Here is a 16,282-nt window from a genome sequence, read left to right as displayed (position 1 = left end):
AACGAGGGTGAAGAGATGGAAGGAAAAGAAAAGAAAAGGAAATTACAAAAGAATATTTCTTAGTTTATTTAGAAGGAAAGGAAAGAAAAAGTAAGAGGAACAGTTTCCTTACGAATATTTTCACTTTTGAAAAGGTTTGATTCGTGAATTTCATCGTTGTATTTGAATAACATTTTTGGCACGAGAGGTGAACGCAGGGAAGAAGTGGATAAATTGTTATATAAAATTTCCCAATGTTAAAACTTAAGAGTATTTATTTTGTTTATAACGTGAAGGACTCATTCTTCCAGTTCTCTTTCTTCCATTTTCCTTCTCTTATTTTGTTGATATTCAATGAGAAAAACACAATCCCTGTCCCTCCCTCCCTTCCGATCCAAATATAGCGTAAAGAAAGAAAAGATGAGCGAGCACAAAAATTTTATGTTGTGACGGTTTCACTTTCACGTAAAATGCTAAAGTAACCACTTATAACCTTAAAGTAATAAGGTTATAAATGCTTACTTTAAGACAATAACTGTCTATTGAGACAACCTAATAGTGATGGTCTGCTTGAAAATTTGAAAATTTGTGATTAAACAAATCAGTAAAAATACAAGTTTATTAACTTACTCTAATGGAACAAAACTCTATTACACGCTAAGAGAAAGGGATCAAAACAATAATCAGCTCTGCTTTTCCGGCAATGCTTTGACGACAAGCCTCTCTAGAAATCTCACTAAACTGAGCCGGATTACTTGCAAACCATATCCTTGTACTGAATCAGATGTGTAATGGACTGCTCTAACCATGACATACTACATCGAATGAGAACAAAAAAAGCTTTCTACATTCACAATGCAATTTGTATTATACTTTAGTCTTTAGGATCCTAGTAACTTTAGGGGATAGTACGAAGGCGGCCACAAAGAATGTCCTATGAAAAATAACTAAGAAACGAAAATATATATCTGGAATGTGGCCTTCGATTGGAATTTCCAGGTGCTGTAAAACCACTCGCACAAAAACCTGCAAGAAGAATAGATGAATGGTATTGTTAATATATTGTACAATCAATATAGAATAATCAAAATGGTTACGATGGATCTGGAAAGAGAAATGGAAAACAGCAAACGATCCAAATCCACCATTGTATAACAAATATTTGCAAGGATCAGCAAGTGTGATTATTCTAAAGAAACCTTACTTAAGATTGATTATACGACTCATTTTGAATCAAAAATATGAACTATTTATCAAGAGTTCATCCATGTGAATCATATTTTTGTAAAAGAAGCTATAAAAGATGCTAATTGTCCATTCAATCTCAATGTAGCCACAAATTTAAAGTCCTTTGGCTTCAGAGTATATTTAACATTAGGGGTGTTTGTTGTTTCAGTTGGCGTGTTTAACTAGTTATAACATAAATTAAACGATAGTAACACCAGTGATGCTTCAAAAGTAATTAAAAAGTCAACAGTCAATGAAAAAACAACTCACGAAGTCATAGAACTTTTTTAGTTGTCTTAAAAACTAGTTCTTCAACTCGTTTAAATTTTGGCTGTTTGACCAACCAAAAAGCTAAAAATAAAAAGTCAACAAAAAAGTCATTAGCCAAAATACCCTATAGTAAAATTCTCACTATCATAATATCATGTGTGCTTACTTATGTGATGCTTCATATAATAATGTTTGCATTCAATGGTCTATCAAAAACCACCTTTTACAAGGGTAAGATTGAGTACATTTGATCCTCTGACTCGCCTAGGGAGTCACTTCATACTATTGGGGTAATGGAACATTGTCTGAAAAACAACAGCACTACCACAAAACTACAGCACTACAACAAAAGACAGGCTCACAAAAGTTAAATACTTACCTCAAAGCAAGGATGTACAGAGTCAAAACCAGCAGTTTCACAAGGGACTTTATGGATGTTGAGTAAGCACTGCAATATCAACACAAGCACACGTCACACCACATACTAATGTAAAGAACTACAAATAGGATGTTATGTCTCTGCACATAAATTAAACGACAGCAACACTAGTGAGCAGAGTAGTACGAAAGCGAGCAAATATTTTAGTCAATTCTAGAACAAATTATGGAGGGAGGGAACCACCTTTTTCTCATAGTGATGACTGATGAACTATGACTCAAAATTGTACGTTAACAATTGACAACCACTCAAATTGTACGTTAACAAGAAAATTCAATGCATTCATGTGGAAAACAAAAACTATAATAATAACACAAAAAAACCACTCGGGTCAAAGCAGTGACAAGGTCAAGGAAAGAAAATTCAGCAACTGCACTTTAGAAAAGGAAAATGTCTATTAATCACCAGAGACAAAATTTGGATTTCAACATTGGCCCAACCAGTTGCCCTAAGCTGATGGAGTACCGTCATTATCCGTACCCCATTCTTCAGTTTCGTTACCATTGACGAGCACAGCACCATCGTTAGAATCAGCATCTACAACAACACCCTCTTCTTGACCTTCATCCTCTCCATTCTGCTCATGAAACATTGGAATTCATGAGAAGGATTGCTCCATAAAATTACATAGAAAATTTGCCAAGAAAGGTTAACAGTTTATCACATTGAAGTTACACTCTGAATTTGGCAAAAGATATAACAAAAAGATCGAGCCATTCTCCACGAATCATATGTACGGTAAAAACTCTGAGATTACGGAACAAATCAAAATATTAAGAAATACACAAAATGCCAATACCTCGTCAACATGCAGCTTGGTATCTACGTGTACTGTGTCCGTGTCTCCATTTTCAAGAGGTTGATCTTCCTCTATCTGCATGCTCTTAAAAGCTTCAACAAGATCGGTTTTTGATTTCTCAGCATATTGCAAATATTGCTCAGCAGGAGGAAAGTTGCCTCTGCAAAAGTTGTTAAAAGGTGGATGAATTCAGTGAGTAGTTCATCACTAACTTAATCCATAATCAGTGTTTCAAAACAGGGAAAATTTAATAATTTTACCTTGTTTCAGCAACTTTGGACTCAACAGCAAGAGCAATTTGCCAATCATCAAACAAATTAGGATACTCCTCAGGATCTGCCAAAGATTCTGCAGCCTTTGGATTAACCTATAGCAACATCATATGAGCCTATGGGGTTAAAACAATACCAAACCAGTTCTACAATTGATACATTAATATAAATAAGTGTAGCTTAAATTTAAACCAGTCAAACTCCAAACATTCTATCCGTAAACAATGACTATACAGATCCACTACCTGAATTTTCTAATTTTAGGGAAACTATACAAACTATATGTACTAACACTACTTTCAGGAGACGAACTTGCACAACAACTTGATTTAATGAATGCATCCTTAATTGTCTCTTCTAAGGATCCAATATCCAATCAAATTGTCTTTATAATTAACTTCAATGGATAGTCATTTGACTATCAATGTCTTGTATGTAGTATCAGCATGCTTACATAAACTTATAGACCAATCATATCAAGGGGAATGCAAAGATGTATCCCAAATTTCCTATCAGACCCTTTATAAAAAGGCAGATCATAATTTGGGTCCATGCAAATTTCTAAATTTATTCAAGTTTTAAAAAAAAACAGCAAACTGAATGAAATGTCAAGCTTTTAATTTATTTAGCAGCAAATATACAGATGTGTATGCAATGACAAACAACTAACCTTGTTCAAATCCTTTCTCCATAATGCAACAATTTCTGAAACTTTACTAGGAAGATAAGAACGTGCCATCAAAGCAGCCTCGGGTATTCGGTTACTATAGAAAGAATCAAGTTCAGTGTGACATCAATTAGAAGCGAAGACAAACAGAAAACATTCACATAAGCAATTTTTAAAGTAAAAAATCTTGAATACCTGTCTACCAATAGCTGAATACATTCTTCCCGCTTACCCAACATGAACAAGCATAGGAAAGCAACATTGTTTTTTCCATGCTCTTTAGCTTGGGAAGCAAGTTTTGCGATTCCCTCAGCATCTCCGATTGAAGAATAAAGCAGCAACATGCCACTAAAATCCATTGCATGCTTCAGGCACTCCTCTGCCATTTCAAACTGCACATAGAAAAGACAATGAGCCAAAGAAACAAATTTTCAACTCCAGCAAACTAACTCTGAAAACTAATAGCTCGTCAATATCAATATGATCAGATCAGGTTTCAAAAATGCTTTCCATTTTTATTTATTAATATGAATTTTACGGTTTAGATATTTTCATACAAATTACAGGTCTAATACATGGCAAGAATGACCAATTTCATTCCTATTTCCAAATTCCCACTACCACAAATGATACTCCCTCCAACCCTAAACGATTTCCACTTTGTCATTTTGGATCGTTCCAAGTGACATAATTCACCTTGTTCATCCTAATTTTAATATTTTGTTAAGGCTTATGGCCCCATATATTTTCCACTAACTTTATTTTAACATCTTTATATTGTTTATAGTCCCCACATGTTTCCCATTAGCTTTATTTAAACATTTTTTAATAATTGTGTTCCACATATTTTTCTACTAACTTTATTTTACAAAAAATTTAATGCTCATGGTCTCCACTTTTTCCATTAACTTTGTTATTAAATAAAATAATAATCCACCATCTTAAAAATTAACATTTCTTATGAGAACATCAATAGGGAAACAAGAGGAGTAAATCAATAGCCTTAAAGGATGTCCAAAGGTAGAACATTCTTCAGTTCTCATGAATAAACTCTCACAAAATGAAGAATTTTATTTGAACTACAAATACTAATATTGATTACCTTTCCTGTCGACATGGCCAATTCTCCCAACTGCTTCCACTTTGACTCACTTTGAAGTTCTGTAGCTATCTCCTGCACAAAACATGCACAATGAGTAATCTTGAATTATTGTGTTCAACAAAGTATATCCAGTACCATATACCTTCGCAGCTTCTAATTTGCCAAGCTGAATGGCAAGCTCAAACCTATAATCAGGGTCAGTTGCCACTTCAAGAGCCTCTGCGACCATACCACGTGATTCAAGGAAACGGGCCACACTGGAAATGTCAACAAGTTAAATTTTTCAGTAAAAAACAGCATACTTTTGTCAAAAAAAGCAATTGGAAATAAAAAAAATTGAAATCGACTCATGCTTTGTTTCAAAAAATTTGACACGCAAAGATGGGGCATGAAAAACACCTCCAAAATAATTTTATATGTAAAAACTGACCTATTATGTTGCTCCTTTGGAATTGTAGGCAAAATTACATTGGCACGTTCAAAATCCCCACGCATTACAAGAGTCTTGTATTCAATCAAGCTAAGGAGTAATGTGTATCCTATCACACTGCACGAAAAGAGTATTAATGATTTATTAAAAGGAATTGGTGATTCAGTTAAAAATTTTGTATAAAAGGTTTCATAAAAGCTTACTTGAATTCTTTGTCAATAAGATATACACGACTTTGACTTGCAAGGTAGCCCAATAGGTACATTGGACGGTCCAAGTGAAACATTGTCGTTACCTGAAAATCATAACAATAACGTCAAGGCAATTTCTCGGGGAAGACTAGTTGAGTGACCCCACAAACAAATATTCAAAATTAAATTCTAGCTGGCTATACCTCACCACCAACACAGTAATTAAGCCTCCAGGAGGAATTATTGTATAGGAAACAATCTCCAACCCATATTCCTGTCCTCACACGTTCATTTGTTTCATGTAGAAGCTCAAAGGCATCCTCCACACCTTGTTCATCAATCGGCCTTCCACTATCCAGGTGGGAAGACACAACATCACGCTGTAATCAATAAATAGTCACACCCACTGTTGCTTAGAAGCACTCACAGCATATAAGCCTTCAAAAACATTGAAAGTGTAAAAAATGATATAAGTGAGAATGAGGATCAAAAACGCAGTCCTCACATTATACTTGAGGATGTAGAAAGATGAGTCGCTAGCAATAGCTACCAAATCACCGCTATCAGCCCAGTAGAGATTCTGTGACGATGAATACAAAAAATTAGATATTAGAGTGAGCATCTGTAACAGGACAATGATAATTGAAAGCCACATGAAGTACCACATAAAAACAACATGAATATATCACTTACTTTAACATTGACATCAATCCTTCGAATAAATCTGCAGTCAGCCCAGTCATAGAAGCAAATGAAATCATTAGAACACATAGCCAACAAAGTTCCACCATAAATCCGCTCTGCAGAAAAAGTTGGTCTGATACTCTTCTTCTCCTGCAAACCACCATGAACCAACTCAGCAATCAAACATCTTATTGGAATCAAACATTAGATGGGGGAAATTCTAGTTAAGATTCACGCAAGGTTTTGGTATATTATAACATAAAGCAGAGATCTCTGAAACAGCGATTTAGAACTTCTGAACTCATGGAATCAATGAGAAAGAATCAAGACCATCATCAAATGAAATATACAATACACTGAGCAGAAATGACTAGTAGACAACAATGTACAAAACATATAATAAGAACCTGGAAGTTTTTGCTGAAAATCTTGATCTTGGAAGTGCTTTCTCTAACAGCATATTCTCCATCAGATGACCAGACAAACTCCAATGCTGAACCAAAAGACCTATTCCTCCAAGCAACAGCAGTATATATGATGTACTCTCCATCTCCACAAACCACAACAAACCTCCCATTTGGGTTGTGCTTTAAGTACTGCAATATCAATGTCATTATGTAAAGATAACCAAACTATTTTATCAAAATGGTGTGCCACCTAGGTATCTTGACATTAAACCTTCAATACAGCAGAATAATTAACATATATCATGTAACATGATAATGTATCATCATCCCTTCAAAAAAAAAAACAGAATTGAAGTTCAAATAATGCCATTTAAATGGATATATGCCTCACCTGTGGGTAAAGATCACAGGAACCCAACTCCTTGACTGCCAATGGCAACCTTTCACCATCTGTCACCTAAGAACACAAGTAGACAAGAGAATTACAAATCCATCAAAGAATTCGAATTGAAAACTCATCTTAGTTGGCAATCCAGTACAGTGAGAGGCAAAGATTTCAAACCTCGTAACCAGCACCAACACGCCTGATATCCACAGTTTGGATCTCGTTATGCTTGGCCCAAATTATTTTTCCACTATTATCCATACTAGCAACAGGTATTTCACGACCCATCTTAACCATGATGGTCCCTTCGTCATATCCTATCACAACGCTAAATAAAATCGAAAAATATTTAGATCATGAAACAACATACCTTCTGTAGAATAACCAAATAAGTAACTATAACATCAAAGCTTCATTGCACAGTTAAAAGTATTTTACTTGATAAATATAGATGGACAGAAAAGAGGTTCATAAGCAATGGTACAATTACAAATAAAAATACACAAAGTTTTACTGTATAATATCATGTTCATTACACCTGTACCTCAAGTTGTAATTAAACTGAAGCAATATTAAGAAGTGCTTACCGACGGGAACCCTTCATGTATCCTATAGCCCAAACCCTTTCAAGACCATAGTTTAAAGTATTCTCTAGCCTGCAAAGAAATCAAAGAAAAAAGACACAGAAGTTTTAATGTAAAAATGCAAGCACTATAGATTCAGGAGAACATAAAGTTCCAATTTGAACACTATAAATAGCCATACAAATAAAACTCAGAAAATAAGTGACAAGTTCAAATGTCTGTGAACACGTATTATAGATATTATTAGGAAAAGCATCAATATGTACACTTGAAGCATCAATATGTACACTTATAGATAGAATTAGTTAAAAGATAAAATGACGTTACGAGCTATATGAATCCAGCTATTCATACTGCACAGAATCCTCAAAATAGCAGCTGCTAAGTGCTTTGCCTCACATCCCCACAACAAGGAACTTTACTTATCTTTTGGAATTTCAAGTTAATAAAAGATCTAGGTGTCATTTATACATCAATTCCATTTCCAACTATAATTCAACAAATGAAACCCAAACCCCAAAAAATTTATTTCACAGTTTGTCTGTTTCACTTGAAGAGAAAAAACTAAAAGACTAGGAGACCAATCACGGACAATAAGCAGTCAAAAAGATCTCAAGAAATAACTATTTTCATTGACTATTATGAAAAAAAAAAAAAAAAAAAAGCACCCCTAGACCAAAAAAGGAAAGGCTTGGAGAATGAAGTGCAACCTACAATTATCGAACAGAATTCCTCCAAGATTAAACCAATGACTAGAAAAAAAAATTATGAATCTAATAGAAATTTCACCTGTATGTAGTGGAATGCCATATACGAACTGTTCCATCCTCAGAACCAGTTATAATTATGGGAAGTTCAGGATGAAAGCACACAGCAGAAACATTATGTGTGTGCCCTTCCAGAGTTTGAACACAGCTTTTTGTCTGATAGTCCCAGACCTGAAAGGAGGAAAACAAACATTTAGATGCTAACTGAGCAATGAAAACAAGACTAAGCCCCAGAATAATGTAAAAACCTTGGCCGTATGGTCATCGGAACCAGTAATCAAGTAAGGTTTGTCACCGCCAGTAAAGTAGTCAACACAATTTACCCCTTTAACATGAGCGTCCAAAGTAAAATTTGGATCAGGTGAGCCCAGATTCCATATCTGAACAGTATAAGCAATGCACCAACATCATTTTAGATTCAATATCAATACAGAGACAAAGCATAAAACAGCAAGAAACTCTCAATATACCTTTATGGTGCGGTCAAGGGAGGCACTAGCAAAGGTGTTTGTGTCCTTGGGGTTGAAGGTGACTTGCATCACATAGTGGGAATGCCCTTCAAATATTTGAGTGCATATCCAACCCTTTTCCCAATCCCATAGCTTAATAAGCATATCATCAGATGATGAAAGCACATACGGGAGTGTGGGATGCACAGCTACACACCTAATATAATCAGTATGTGCTTCAAATACTTTTACTTTATCCATAGTATTGTAATTGTACACACGTATAAACATGTCATCTGCCCCAGCAACAACCCATTGTTTCCGGGGAATAAACTTTGCGGATCTAACTGCAAACAGTTGCAGAAACACAATAATTTAATCAAAAAAAGATCATGGTACTTATCAAAGTAATCACATGAAAACAAAATACATCAAGAGCACAACAATTACCCGGTAATTCGCAAGCTTCAAAAGACTTTGCCATGGTCTGTAGAACACCAGATCACATTTGATGTCAGTGATAATATCATTATTTTACAATTGCTGAAAGATTATACATTAACTTGATATAAATTAAAGCACTTTCAAAATGTTTAAAGTAAACAGAAACAGACTTCAACAAAACTAAAATATAAAGGATCAATAAATGGTGAGCACAACATAGTAAGTCCCTGATGATAAAAAACTTCATGAAGATTCCAGCACATGTATGACGAGTGTCGAATATTATCCACAATGGTTTGCAGCTTTAAGAATAATTTCTTTTCGTAATCAGAAAAAAAAACTCAAAAAAGACACAAAACAGATAATAGCTTTTCATTTAAACCTTGGCATTAGTACACATTTTCTGTCGACCAGCCAACTAACTAGTGAAAACTCTACACTACAAATCTTATTTGAACGACAACCTTGGGCACGTTTCAATTTAGAAGGATAATTAGAAGTACAACAATATTCCATTACTACAGTGTCTCCTTGCTAGGTGAGATTTAGAAGCGAAGGTACGCAACCTTACCCTCATAATAACAGAGAGCTTATTTCCAATCGACCTCTGAGTGCAAACATCATCTTCCAAATCACATAAATAAGCAAACATGATTTAGCAAATCATTTTACTATAATCCATTATACTCCATAACCAATCAAGAACGGATAGTGATAAGTAAACCCTAATGACACGAGGCTCCCACGTGATGAGTTTGGAAGATAGATGTATTAGCAGTTTAGCAAAAAAAACTGAAAGAAAGACTTTCTAAAAATTCCATCTCAAGAACTTCGGTATTCGCACTTTCAATGTTCTGCCTGTCCTTGCAGAAGCTCTTACATGATCTAACTCTTCTTGTACATGGCCTGATCATTGCATCCAAAAATAGGATGCAAAAAGTCACTGGACCCCCCAAAACCAAAAGCTGGACCATTTGGCTGTACAGACCATGATTCGTAGGAAAGGAGGTATGTACTCTGATCATGGAACAGAAATAAAATTAGTGCTTGACGATTCTTTCTAGAAGCAAAAACTTTCCACCCACAAATGTGTAAAGATTAGTTGTGTTTGGTTTAAAGGAAACAATTTTCAAAAACATGTTAGGTTGGGAATGAATTTTTTTCATACAAAACCATTTTCGTTTTGCCCTTGCTCTCAACATCTCTCTACACTTTAGGGTATTTCACTAAACCATCTAAAATCTCCATTTTTCCATCAAACCAAACAAAGAAAAACTAATCTTCAATTGTGTTTCCACTACAAATGATTTGCCTCAAACCCAACATAGCCACGGTTATCAGATCAATCTCCAACCACATTTAAACATATCCTTTCACAGAGTAGCCACAATGTCGCAGAGAATAAAACAAATCAAACAGCACTGACACTCCTTCAACCACACTTAATGATATATTTCCCCCACCCCTTCATGTATATCTATACACAATTTTACCCACAATCACGTTTGAATACAACTTTAAGCAAAATCAATTGCTGCAACACGATCATCTATTACAGAATTTATCCGCTACAAAAATCAACCAAAGTATCTACATAATTATCTTAGTTCGTACTTGTGATTGGTAGTCCCAAATAACAACAGTTCCAGAATAAAGACTCGCTAAAATCCTGCAAAATCCATGGACATTGTAATTAATTAAACTAGAAACGTAATCATCGTAATGCAGGACAGCATTAGCATTAAATATAGAGAAGAAAATCACCATGGCTCTGTAGGATGCAGATCCACAGACTTTACCCTCTCCGATCTTTGAGCAAGTTTCCTCTGATCAAAACACATATCAACATTAAAATAATGAACGATAAGTACAAATTCAAACAAAAATGATCTCAAACAGATAGCAAAAAAGTAATCAGCAAATTACCTTAATATTGAGACGAAGAGGCTGATAATTGAAACAAACATGAAAACAACGAAAGTTCCATCAGATCTCAGGTAAAATTTATGCATCAATTCAAAGCAATAAATTAAAAAGACCTAATTTTTTATGAGAATTAAGGCGAAAAAGATCGAATCACTAATCAGATCTAAACTTGGCAAGAAATGTAGAAAGAGAAAGAAATTACGCACCATTTTTACAGATGAAATCTGCCGACAATCAAGAGTTAGAACTGAAGATTATCCAAATTGAAATTCAAATTAAATTGAAATCGGAATTGAAATGCTAATCGTAGAATAAGAAAGTGAGGGAATGCGAGAGTGGAAAAAAGATCTCAGGTAAGCGGAGCTTGAATCGCCCCGAGGTACGAGAAATGAAGGGAAGAGAGGTTGGTACTTGGTGTATTCGAATACGGATCGATTGATAATGGACATGGACAACGGTAAATATGTTTGTAGTAAATTTGGAGCAATTAAACGTTTTTTAAATAAAAAAATAAAAATTAAGCTTTGCAAAAATTTAATTTTTAAATAAGCTTTTGGAGCTTAAAGATAAAGTAAAGTACGAGTAATTATTGGTGAGATATTAGAAGAAAGAAGAAGTTAAAAATAAAAAGAAAATAGAAAAAATTACTCTGAAAAATACTAATTTTCAATGATTTCACAACAATAATACGAACTTTCAATTAACCATGAATAATACGAACTTTGACATGTGTTTTCCGCTGGTATACCTGACCGGTTTATAACCGGAAGAAAAGGTCACTTCCTCATTTCCTTCATCAGTTTTATGGGTTTATACTGGACAGCAACCTTCATCTTCTTCATTTCCTCACTTTGCTCTTCCATTTTAATTACTTCTTCCAACATCTTAATTTTTTTTTCATTTTCATTTTAACCTCTAAAGTAATTTGATATTTAACATGTATTCTCCTTCGTCATCATCTCAATCTAGAATATCAATTGCAAAAGGAATTCCTTTATGTAAACATGGTGTTCATGCTAAATTACAAGTAGTCAAAAAAGGAACAAGGGTAGGGTTGGTGAGAGGTTTTATGAATGTGCATTTTGGCCAGTAAGTTTCTTTTTTTCAATAGCTTTATTTTGTTTTATGTTAATTTTTAATTTCTTTATCAATTAGGGTTTCATGATTTGGTTTGAAATGTATGCACAAGATTGCAAATTTTTTAAGTCGGAAAAAGATGTAGAGTATTCAAGTGAAATTTCTTCTTGTTTGGAATAAGAGAAAGCTATGTTGATTGACAAAATAAGGAAATTGAAGGCTAAGAATGCAAAGTTGAAAGAAAGTGAAGCTATGTTGAAATTGAAAGTTGTAGAATATGTAAATGCACTAAAAGCGTTAAGTTTCGTACTTGTTGCATCATGGGTTTTATTTGTATTGTTCTTATTTATGTTAAGCTAAGTATAAGAATTTGATCATGTAATGGAATTTTATGTAATGAAAATCCAATGTAATGAAAAAGTGTAACAAAGTTTATTCGATTCAAGAATCATAGCCTTAATCAATACATCTTATAGCAATATTTTCAAGAATTACCTTTACATACATAAGCATTCCTTACACACAAAAATGCTAAAGTGTTTTCCAAAATGCAATATTTGAACAATGTTCTAAGCCATAGATTACACCATAATGGTAACTTAATACATATGTTTTCCGAAAATATTTTTTTGTCTTTTACACATTTTAACAAAAAAATATAATTAGAACTTGTTCACTGTTAACAATAGCGAACAAATAAGTTCGACCATTTTCTCTACATACATTGTTAGTAATTACGAACAAAGCCTTTACCTCATCTTCGGGTTGGAAACGCTTATTTTTGGAATTAAATTTTTTTATTAGAAACATTTACTTATTCACAAATTGTAGTAAAAGACGATCTCTCATTGGGCCAGCCAAATTTTAAAAAAGAAATAATAAAAAATACAAAGTTATAATTAATGTGTAACTGCATGTTTACTCGGTAGGATTTTTGGATACCTCAAGTACGATATTTAGGATAAGTCAAGCAGAAGTTCACAATATGTCAATTAGGCATTTAGTATACCTCAAGTAGACATTTAAGATACATAAAATAGGTATTTAGAATACCTCAAGTTGGGGTTTTACAACTTATCAAGGAGGTTTTGCAGCATGTTAAGTAGGATTTTACACCATGTTAAATTGAGATTTAGAGTATAACAAGTTGGTGTTTAGGGGATATCATGTAGAGGTTTAATGTAACTCAAGTAGGGGTTTAGGAAGTCTCAATTAGGGGTTTAGGAAGTCTCAATTAGGGGTTTAGAGTACCCCAAATAGGAGTTTATGGTACCTCAACTAATGAATAAGTGTAGGGATTAAGAGTATGTCAAGGTATCCAGCAGGGGTTTCCACTATGCTAAGTTGGATTTTAGATTATACCAAGTTGGTGTTTAGGGAACCTCAAGGGATTTAATATACCTCAAGTAGGGGTTAAGGTTCCAACGTATATTTTACTACTGCATTTGCAAATTGTTAATCATGTTTTTTTATAGAATTTTGTTATTTGGCATCCTAAGTCTATTAGATCAATTGGTAGAGCACTATGCAATTGCATAGAAGATGTAGGTTCAACTCTTACATAGACTATTATTGGTCATAAGTATAAATTAATTGCATTTTAGTGACAAATTATATTTCCCCTACTAGAGGTATTCTAAAACCCTACTTGACGTTTCTTAAATATATACTTGAAGTATCCTAAATTCCCACTTGAGGTATCCTAAATGTCTAATTGAAGTATTTTAAATTCCTATTTGGGGTATCCAAAATGCCTACTTACGGTATTATAAATACCTACTTGAGATATCCTAAAATACTACCAATTAATGTGCATTTACACAAATTAGCTGTCATTTTTTTAATTAAACTTTAATGAGTAGGGCCTAAGAAACACCTCTTAGAGAAACGGTCTTTTAGGAAATTGACTTTTACTTATTTAAAATTTTCTGGTTTGTGTGGCCTGGGCTAATTAGTATTCATTTAGAAATGTTTTAGACACACTCTAAAAATAAATAATTGAGATTTAATACTTCTTCCCATAACTTGTGCACATATTTAAAATAATTTCTTTTTTCTCTCGCACAAACTGCTCTCTAATCAGTTTTCCAGCATTTATTATAGAATTGGAAGATTTAATGTTTAAATTTGATAATTTTACATCTAAAAAAAACTTAGGATATGTCACGTAGGTATTTAAGATATCTCAAGTAGGAGTTATGGTATATGATATGTCAATTAGATATTTAATATATGTCAAATAAGAGTTTATAGTATGTCAAGTATAGGCTATTGGTATGTCAAGTTGCTTGGTGATTAGGGTGTATGTTTAGTTGGTGTTTATAGTAAGTAAAGTATGAGTGTATTATATGTAGATTAGGTGTTAAGGGTATGTCAAGTAGGTTTTTATGGTATGTTAAATAGGGGTTTATGGAATGTCAAGTTAGGTTTTAGAATGTGTCAAGAGTTTAAGATATGTCAAGTAGGGGTTAATAGTATATCAAGTAGGGGTTTATGTTGTTATGAGTAGGTGTTTATGGTGTGTGTATTTTAGGGCATGTCAAGTAGGTGTTTTATAGTAAGTCAAATAAGGTGTTTATAGCATCTCAAGTAGATGTTTAGGCCTTTAGGGTATCTCAAGTAGGTATTTTGGGTATTTCATGTAGAGATTTTTAATTTGTCAAATAGGGATTTAGGATATGTCAAGTAGGTATTTGGGGTATGTCAATGAAAAATCAAAAAATATACTTACGTGTGAAATAAGTGAATAAAACCAATTCAGAATAAATTGAACAACAAATCAAAAATGCATAGAGAAACGAAATTCAATTTGTATAAGAAACGATCTCACAATTGTAAATCAAAGGTTCAAATTGTTATAGGTTAAATAATAAAAAAAAGTAAATACAATAAAACTCTAATTAAATCATTACTTAAAAATTCTTTATAAATTTAATGGTAAAATTCAAATTAGAGGAGATAGCCATAAATAGTTTGATGGATAATAAAGATAAAAACCATTTTTGATTTGACTAAGGATAACAACTATAGATGTTTTCCGAAGAAGACGAAAAAGAAAATTAAGAGCGTATAAGTTTTAAATTTTTTTAATAAAATGTAGGGTCGTCCTAAAGGGACACGTCTTTCAAATAGAACATCTCTTTAGATAAATTGTCTTATATAATTAAATAGAGTATAAGAATGTGATGAAGATCAACAAAACAAATCCTAACTTCAACGTCATCAAATTATGCAAAATTGATTGTCCTCAACGAAGCAAGTATTGAATGTGTGTGGTTGAGGTTGTTAATTAGAAAATGGAATATTTGTAATATGAGTGCATCTCATTTAAGAATTTGTGTTCATATAAAGACTTGTTGTTGAGCATAACATACTCGCAAAAATTTGGAAGACTGTCTCAATACGAGACTGTACAATGGGACGACCCAAAAGCCAAAAATTTAAAAGTAAAAATGGCTTAAAACCCAAAATTTTAAATAAAAATTCATTTTTAACCTTAAATGTTCAATTTTGACACTAAATTGATCAATTTCAACGTAAAGTAAATCTTAAATAGATCAATTAATTAAACAATTTCAATATTGACCTAAAAGTGATCAATTTAACATTAAAGTGATCAATTTCTATTTACATGTTTATAACCTTAAATGGATCAATTATTTAAAAGTCTTTAATTTTGACATTAAAGTTATCAATTCAAACATTAAAGTGATCAATTGTATACAAAGTGATCAACTAAATGATTAATTAAACTGTAAAAAGAAATCAAGAACAAATTCCAATGTTTACTTGAAGGTGATCAATTTTGACATTGAAGTGATCAATTTCTACTTAAAAGTTTATAACCTTAAATGGATAACTTTTGTAAGTCTTCAATTTTAACGTTAAAGTGATCAATTCAGGCGTTAAAGTGATTAGTTATATATAAATTAATCAATTAAATGATTATGAATAACTTATAAAAGCAATTTATTTTGACCTTAAAGATATCAATTATGACCTTAAATTAATTAAAAACTAATTGCGCATGTAAAAATTATAATTAAGCGGATTGGACTATTGATCTCAATATGAGACGGTCGCTCTGAGGAAAATTTGAACTAAATAAGCAAAATAATATAAAAAAGTCAAACAATAAGCAATGTTTTAAAAAATTTCTCAAAGTAAGCACTTTTTTTCAGAG

The 16,282-nt window shown here is 32.9% G+C and overlaps 1 protein-coding gene across 2 annotated transcripts; it reads right to left on the bottom strand.

The window, feature by feature from the left end:
* Positions 1-546: 546 nt before the first annotated feature.
* Positions 547-11,485, bottom strand: LOC130805329 (coatomer subunit beta'-1). 2 transcript variants are annotated; one of them, XR_009040199.1, is made up of 26 exons: positions 11,229-11,485; positions 11,023-11,043; positions 10,861-10,922; positions 10,711-10,765; positions 9,103-9,139; positions 8,674-8,999; positions 8,452-8,583; positions 8,226-8,374; positions 7,440-7,508; positions 7,030-7,180; positions 6,859-6,924; positions 6,468-6,656; positions 6,070-6,210; positions 5,882-5,956; positions 5,580-5,756; positions 5,389-5,480; positions 5,186-5,302; positions 4,898-5,012; positions 4,756-4,827; positions 3,849-4,045; positions 3,657-3,750; positions 2,975-3,081; positions 2,715-2,874; positions 2,321-2,492; positions 1,856-1,924; positions 547-1,005 (listed from the first exon to the last, which is right to left on the bottom strand). XR_009040199.1 is itself a non-coding variant. In XM_057670070.1 (26 exons), the coding sequence occupies exons 1-25, from the start codon at positions 11,229-11,231 to the stop codon at positions 1,905-1,907; spliced, it is 2,724 nt and encodes a 907-aa protein (XP_057526053.1). In that variant the 5' UTR covers positions 11,232-11,485; the 3' UTR covers positions 547-1,005; positions 1,856-1,904. The 2 variants fall into 2 exon arrangements, 1 of the variants encoding a protein (XP_057526053.1); XM_057670070.1 differs by having other exon boundaries at positions 2,396-2,492.
* Positions 11,486-16,282: the final 4,797 nt, after the last annotated feature.

Source organism: Amaranthus tricolor, chromosome 2 (genome assembly GCF_026212465.1).
Source record: "Amaranthus tricolor cultivar Red isolate AtriRed21 chromosome 2, ASM2621246v1, whole genome shotgun sequence".
Lineage (NCBI taxonomy): Eukaryota > Viridiplantae > Streptophyta > Magnoliopsida > Caryophyllales > Amaranthaceae > Amaranthus > Amaranthus tricolor.
This window is presented reverse-complemented; position numbering and strand designations above follow the sequence as displayed.

Bases quoted from the DNA above. Each gene is read 5' to 3' on its own strand.
- LOC130805329 (XM_057670070.1), bottom strand. The intron at 7,509-8,225 runs GTGAAATTTCTA...ATTTCTTTGCAG, and splicing joins TGGCATTCCACTACATACAG to GCTAGAGAATACTTTAAACT. The intron at 6,211-6,467 runs GTTCTTATTATA...GGTGGTTTGCAG, and splicing joins TTTTCAGCAAAAACTTCCAG to GAGAAGAAGAGTATCAGACC.